This window comes from Aethalodelphis obliquidens, unplaced genomic scaffold (genome assembly GCF_003676395.1).
Source record: "Aethalodelphis obliquidens isolate GAN/ISIS:26980383/991018 unplaced genomic scaffold, ASM367639v1 scaffold34, whole genome shotgun sequence".
NCBI classification, from domain to species: Eukaryota; Metazoa; Chordata; class Mammalia; order Artiodactyla; family Delphinidae; genus Aethalodelphis; species Aethalodelphis obliquidens.
Window position 1 is genome coordinate 2109220 of NW_020837978.1, and position 7198 is coordinate 2116417.

The following is a 7198-nucleotide window of genomic DNA, read 5'->3' on the forward strand; positions in this document are numbered from 1 at the left end:
AAAAGACCGCATGTTGTGTGATTCCGTGTATATGAAATGTCCAGAAAAGACAAGTTTGTAGGGACAGATTCGTGGCTGCCAGGGGCTGGAGGGAGAGGGGAACGGAGGGGCGGCACGTGGGTGTGGGTGATGAAAATGTTCTGGAATCACACAGTGGTGATACTTGCACAGCTCTGTGAATATACTCAAACCCACTGACTTGTACTCTTTTAAATGGTGAATTTTGTGTCATGACTGTGCAGCATCTTGAGTGAAATAGACGGCACCAGGCTAAGCTTCTCTGCATACGTGTCAGCACGCACGCCTTAAGAAAAGCACGAAGGGTCAGGGAGGTAGGAGAAAACGCCTCTAAGAAGCACAGGTGGGAATGAGTCTGTTTTCAAGTAAATGGCTCAACTTTGAGCCATTTAGAAAAGCATGACCTTGCAAGAGAATTTCTCTTACACACTGGAAATAAATCAGCATTATTCCAGTTGTCAAGTAGTGTTGTGTAGAACGCAAGTTACAACTAAAATGGGGTAAAAGGCGGTGTAAATGGTGTAAAAGGCGGTACTCCAAGGAATATTCATGAATTCCCACTCATTTTCACAATAAGTACCCCCCGATGGAGTATTCTTCTTGCCACCGTAATTGCAGTAGGACATACGTGTGGTGTTTTAGAATCAGGAGATCCAGCGTTGCCTGACACTGACCCCGTCAGAGGCAAAGCACTCGACCCTGTGCCCAGCCCATGGGGGAAGGTTGAGTGTGGACCCAGGCACACCTCTGGGTTTTTCCTTGAAGCCGGGACACTTCTCTTTCCCTCCTTCATGATCCTCGTGTGGCCTTGTAAACAGCAGGACCTGGGAGGTGCGGCTCTAGAGAAAGGAACAGAGTCCAAGATCTGATTTGTACAGAAAGTTCTGTGAAATGAGACAAAGTTCTCTGAGCCTCCGTCTCCTTACTTACAAAATAAGGAAGTGCAACTAGATGACCTCTTCAGGTTACTTTTAGCTCAAATTTCTATTAATCTAGCACAGGTAGTGATGAAATGGGAGCTCAGCTCAGGGCTGAGGCAGAGGTGCAGGCGAAGCTGGAGCACGTTGGGGTTCCCGTTCCTTCTCAGACGCTTGGGGTGACTCCAGCTCACCCTCCCTAACCCCAGCCTCAGAATCCTGCATCGCATCCCAGTGGGTCTCGTAATTCGGGTACCATGCCTGACCGGAAGTGAGTGTCCTCCTGGGGCACCTCAGGGAGGGCTGGAAGAATTACTTTGTAGAAATGGTGTCGAAAACACACACCGTCACCATCACCCCCACTACTAAATCCCATCACACAACGCTAACATGACAAACGAAAGTAACAGTTTCAAAAAGTATCTCGTAATTCAGCTGCTATTCTGTGCATTTTCCTACTTTTGCAGTGTTTTCCTATGTGTGCATTTCAAGTCCCTTTATACAAATGGGCTTCTAAAGCTTCGCCCTGTAGCGTCTGCTTGGCGGGTCGGTCTGGCACCCCTGTTCCGCTCATGCAGAAGCGAGCCCTGGCAGTGTGCGTGTGTGCGTGTGCCGACGGGCTGGCAGGCTGGCCTGCTGGGTGCCTCCTGTCAGCTCTTTTCTCACAAGGTGGAAAGAGAAGCAGGACACTTACAGGATGCCAAGAGGCACCTGGCAGGATTCCCTCTCGTCTCCAAAGTTACCCATCATGTGTCTGACAGGTGGTGGGAAGGCATGGCCAAGGGGGATCCAGGGGGCCCTGGCAGCTGCCCCAAGTGATCAGAGCTCTTCAAACCAATGTTCCGCTTCAGCGAGGTTGTTGGAAGCGTTACACTAGCTCAGCAGGAAATGCACCTGCCTGTTCATTGTTAAATGTAGAAAATTAAAGCAGAATCCCCTGCTCCTGACCCGTTTGACCCTCCGCATCACTGGCTCTAGTTTTATGATGTATAATATTCAGAAGGCGCAGCGCTCCTCATTCCCACTTGGGGGGCATTTGGTAGAATGAGCTTATTTTCACACTATTTAGAACGGCGCTGCTCACACTTCTTCTTTGAAACTGTTTTCATACTTCAGCCTCTTCCTCCTTGTTTTTCTTCTTTAAAAAAAAAACACACTTAAGTAGGAATAGAACCAAGTAGAATGAAATGAACACAGGGTCAGATTCAAAGTAATATTTTCTCTAATTTTGAATTTGTCTAAAAATTAGAGAAAATCATAAACCTACAGTTTCCTTGGTGTTTTTTTCTTCCTAGAGGGGTACGTAAATATGTTTTGCACATTTGCTTATTACTTACACTTCACTTCTCTTCCCAAAATGAGAAACTGACTGGCCCGGATTAAGGCAGAACATTGGCACATTTTGACAAAGTGTAACTGATCCCACAGAAGCATATAATCTTTACTAAAAGTCACTTGTTAAAATCCCACAGCTTCTTTGGTGATTGAGTTCAAGTCTAGAGGCAGGCTTGGGGTCAAATCCCAAATTTCAAAGCTGCATGGTAGGAACACGATAAACTGAAAATTATAGTGGCTTACCTATTAAAAGTAAAACTCTCCAATAATCCAGAATTTATAATTTCATATGAATCCAAAGGTAGTTAATGTGCAAATAGTTTGTAATGTAGTATAAACATAATTGCTGGGAGAAAGTTTGCTTGAGAATTTTAGTCTATTAACAATTTATAAATCTGTTGGGATTTCTAAGTACAGGGGATTTCATTAACTTAAAATGTCACAGGATCATACACCCTTTGACAGAATATTCCACTTAGAGTACTTCACACAACGATATATGGACAGACTTATTCACTGTGGCGCTATCAGATAAAAGCATAAGCAACCTACATGTCCATTGGTCGGGAACTGGTTAAATAAAACATGGCGCAGCGACGTAATGGGAACTATTTATCCATTGAAAGGAGGCGGCCGCTCTGTATTTTAAAGATACACTGTTTAGTGAAAAAAGGCAGCAGAACAGTATTGGTATCATAACCTGTGAAGAAAGAAAAAGGGCATAATCTCAGTAGGTTTCAAGACTCATGGAAAATCTCTGCAAGGACGCAAGAAAGAGAACAATATAAGAATGCCTGCCCTCCGGGAAAGAAAATGCGTCGAGACACAGGAGGAAGAGCGGCTTTCTTTCCACTCTCTGTGCTGTGCGCAGGTAGTAACTATTTGTAGAGGAAATAAAGGTATAGCAGGGTTTCTCCATGAGAATAGTCAGTGTGCCCTCAAGCAGGCATCTCTCAACTCTAACATATTTACTTGAAGGCATCTTAAAGTTCGGATTGCTCTCCCCGCCTAAAGTGGCTGTGACTGTGGTTGGTTCAGTTTTACCACATTGAACAGTAAATTCATGTGAGATTTTCCCCATCCCTTCGCTTTTCTGAAAGAAGGATTCAATATAATGTGTTCTGAAAGTGACATTTAAATTGATAATAAAGAGACAGAAAAGAGGACACCATTAGGACACAAACGTTTATGTGATTTTAGCCATTACAACAGTAGTTCAGAAAGATCGCAGATGTTACATGGATGTCATCAATATTACAAAGAGGAAAAAAAAAAAAGGGACGGGCAACAGTGAAGAGCACCTGTGAACCAGCGCCCGGCCGCGGTGACCCCAGCCCATGCTTCTCTCCTTCCGCAGGCCCCCCTCCCCCTCGCTCTCCTCCCGGCCTCCAGCCACGGGGCCTCCGGCCACGTCCAGCCGCACGCGGGGCTCAGGCCTCGTCCTCGCCCTCCTCCTCCTCAAACTCCCCCTGCTCGTCGGCCGTGGCGTCCTGGTACTGCTGGTACTCGGACACCAGGTCGTTCATGTTGCTCTCGGCCTCGGTGAACTCCATCTCGTCCATGCCCTCGCCCGTGTACCAGTGCAGGAAGGCCTTGCGGCGGAACATGGCCGTGAACTGCTCCGAGATGCGCTTGAACAGCTCCTGGATGGCCGTGCTGTTGCCGATGAAGGTGGCCGACATCTTGAGCCCGCGGGGCGGGATGTCGCACACGGCCGTCTTCACGTTGTTGGGGATCCACTCGACGAAGTAGCTGCTGTTCTTGTTCTGCACGTTGAGCATCTGCTCGTCCACCTCCTTCATGGACATGCGGCCCCGGAAGATGGCGGCCACGGTCAGGTAGCGGCCGTGGCGCGGGTCGCAGGCGGCCATCATGTTCTTGGAGTCGAACATCTGCTGCGTGAGCTCGGGCACCGTCAGTGCGCGGTACTGCTGGCTGCCCCGGCTGGTCAGCGGCGCGAAGCCGGGCATGAAGAAGTGCAGGCGCGGGAAGGGCACCATGTTCACGGCCAGCTTGCGCAGGTCGGCGTTGAGCTGGCCCGGGAAGCGCAGGCACGTGGTGACCCCGCTCATGGTGGCCGACACCAGGTGGTTGAGGTCCCCGTAGGTGGGCGTGGTCAGCTTCAGGGTGCGGAAGCAGATGTCGTACAGCGCCTCGTTGTCGATGCAGTAGGTCTCGTCCGTGTTCTCCACCAGCTGGTGCACGGACAGCGTGGCGTTGTAGGGCTCCACCACCGTGTCCGACACCTTGGGCGAGGGCATCACGCTGAAGGTGTTCATGATGCGGTCGGGGTACTCCTCGCGGATCTTGCTGATGAGGAGGGTGCCCATCCCGGACCCGGTGCCACCCCCCAGCGAGTGGGTCAGCTGGAAGCCCTGCAGACAGTCACAGCTTTCTGACTCCTTCCGGACCACGTCCAGGACCGAGTCCACCAGCTCCGCGCCCTCCGTGTAGTGGCCCTTGGCCCAGTTGTTGCCGGCACCGCTCTGGCCTGCCGGAGGGAAAGAGTCTTCGTAAGTCCCTGATGACTGCCTTCGATTCCTTTCTCCCTAAACCCTTTAATAGAGCTCAGGGAGTCAGTGCTCCGAGCAGATTATTTCAGGTTGTCGTTAAAATGGCCAGACATTAAAATATTTGGTCGTGGACATGATTATAAATAAGGAGGGTTAGGGACCTGGCTATTAGAGGTTGAACGGCATTTTGTTTTAGGGTATACTGAGACAAAATCAACACACAACTCTATACTGTATACAACTCTAAGGCGGTCACACCGCTCCACCCTGAGCTGTCCAGCGTAAAATGTGCCTCCCAGGCCGTCAGCCATGGCAGTCACTCACCAAACACGAAGTTGTCGGGCCTGAAGATCTGGCCGAAGGGTCCAGACCTGACCGAGTCCATGGTGCCCGGCTCCAGATCCACCAGGATGGCCCGAGGCACGTATTTGTTACCTGCGGGGACAGAGCAGGACTCAGACCTGCAGGCAGAGAGCTCGGGAGAGGAGGGCCTGGAACCAGCTTCCTTTTTGCAGGCGCTGATTGTCTCCCCCAAACAAAGGACATAGGACGACAGGATTCTCAAAGGGGCGCCCGCTGGAAAACCTCAGGGAAAGATGGGAATCCTAAATCCGCCAGTCCACCCTCCCCTGGGGCCACACCCCTGGGGTCAGTCCCCGGGGGAGAGGGGAAGGGGTAAAGGCCATCACCAGTGGCTTCATTGTAGTACACGTTGATTCTCTCCAGCTGCAGGTCACTGTCTCCATGGTAACTGCCGGTGGGGTCGATCCCATGCTCATCGCTGATGACCTCCCAAAACTGAGACACAAAAAGCCTGCATTTAGCCACGCCCCACCCTTCAGAGAGGCCGCGACTCACAGTGAAAATCCCCCTCTCAGTTCCGATAACCCAACCGCTAGGAGCTTTAAGGCAGCGGGACCTGCACAGGCGCAGGGCTTGCATTTTGCAAGGCCACGGAACTGAAACTGGGCGTTTCCCGGGCGAACAGCTGCTCGCGGCAGGAGGCGGGGGTCTGGCGGGGAGGGGCGGACGCGCAGGGACCCCAGCGGCGCCTAGGGGCGGGCAGGGGAACAGGGACCGGAGGGGGCTGAAGGAGGGGGGTTTTAGGTTCAAAGCACATCCAGAGACCTCAGGAAGATCGCTCTCCGCCCCTCCCCCCGCAGCTCGACTCGGGTTCGAGCGCGTCAAATCGATTCTCCTGGCGTCGGGGCCCCGCCCGCAAAGCCGCGCACACAGCCCGGCGGACACACCCCCGCGCTCTCCAGGCCCGCGTACCGGGCTAGGAGAAGAGCCGGGAGGAAAGGGAGGCCGTGGGACCGGGATTCCAAACGAGTTACAGCAGAAAGTTGAGAGGTTTCTCCCCATGCCCCCCGAAAGTCGCCTCGGGCCCACGTCCCGCTCTGCGGCCCAAAGCAGCCGGGAAGGTCTGCGCTTGGCGAGCCGCGGGCCTGCTCAGGACCACGCTAGCGCCCGCAACCCCGAAGGGCGCTAGGCCGGCGTCCCCGGCCCCACCCCGGCCCCTCCCGGGCGCCGCGCCCACCTTGGCGCCGATCTGGTTGCCGCACTGGCCCGCCTGGATGTGCACAATCTCACGCATGGTGCCGGCTCGCTGCTTCTGGCCCCGGTCGGCGTCTGGTCAGTCTGTCCGTCCGCCTACACACCCACTGCGGGGTCACCGGGAACGCGCTCGGGAACCAGCCGGCTGAGAGCGTCCGCCCAGCGGGCTCGGCCTTTTATGCGAGGAGGGTGGGGCCGCCCGCGCAGGCCGCGCCCCCAGCCCGAGCTCCCCAGTCCCCTTCGGGCTAGCGCTCTCCAGGCCCCGCTGACGTAATGCTCCGGGCCCCAGGGACCGTCCAAGGGGCTGGACCACGGGCCCGCGGCCAATCAGCACAGGCTTGCGGAACGGGCGAGGCATGGGGGCTGCGGGGGTAGGATGGGGGCGTGCGCATTGTCTAGGATGGGGGGAGGATGTGGAAAAGCTGGGCCCTGCGACTGCGGGGTGGGTGGCGGAACCGAGGGCGGAGGGCGGCGACGCGAGGGTGACCAGGGTGGCAGGCCGGGTGTCTGGGGGGAGAGCTGGCACTGAACGGGTGGGAGCCAGGGGACTGGAGCCCGTGGAGAGGGTGTCAGGTGCGCCGGAAAGGAGAGCGCTGTGCTCCGGGTGCTGGCAGGTGTCAGGGGTGGCGGGGTGGCGCAGGTTTCGCTACCAGCGAGGATTGCGGCCCTCCTCCGCCCAGGGCCGGAGACCCCTAAGCCACCCTCCCTGGTGAGACCACCGCCCCTTTCCCCAGCCCTTAGAGGCCAACGGCTGTCCTGCGGCCGAACCTCGGTCGCACAGAGTCTTGGGAGAGGACAGGCTGCCCCAGGAGAAAGTCCTGTGTGATCAGTTTGTTGGGGTCTGAAGGCGGAGACCTT

The 7198-nt window shown here is 54.6% G+C and overlaps 1 protein-coding gene across 1 annotated transcript; it reads right to left on the reverse strand.

Annotated features, from left to right (window-relative positions):
• Positions 1–3440: 3440 nt before the first annotated feature.
• Positions 3441–6478, reverse strand: LOC113631678 (tubulin beta-2B chain). Its single transcript, XM_027128252.1, has 4 exons — positions 6324–6478; positions 5473–5581; positions 5108–5218; positions 3441–4761 (listed from the first exon to the last, which is right to left on the reverse strand). Exons 1-4 carry the CDS (start codon positions 6378–6380, stop codon positions 3701–3703), a joined length of 1338 nt encoding a protein of 445 aa, XP_026984053.1. The 5' UTR covers positions 6381–6478; the 3' UTR covers positions 3441–3700.
• Positions 6479–7198: the final 720 nt, after the last annotated feature.

What these genes read in the sequence shown, in the direction of transcription:
- LOC113631678 (XM_027128252.1), bottom strand. Translation starts at nt 6,380, where the DNA reads ATGCGTGAGATTGTGCACATCCAGGCGGGCCAGTGCGGCAACCAGATC. An exon ending in GCAACCAGATCGGCGCCAAG is followed by an intron (nt 5,582 to 6,323) that starts GTGGGCGCGGCG and finishes TTTGTGTCTCAG; the next exon opens with TTTTGGGAGGTCATCAGCGA. An exon ending in GCCCGACAACTTCGTGTTTG is followed by an intron (nt 4,762 to 5,107) that starts GTGAGTGACTGC and finishes TCCCTCCGGCAG; the next exon opens with GCCAGAGCGGTGCCGGCAAC.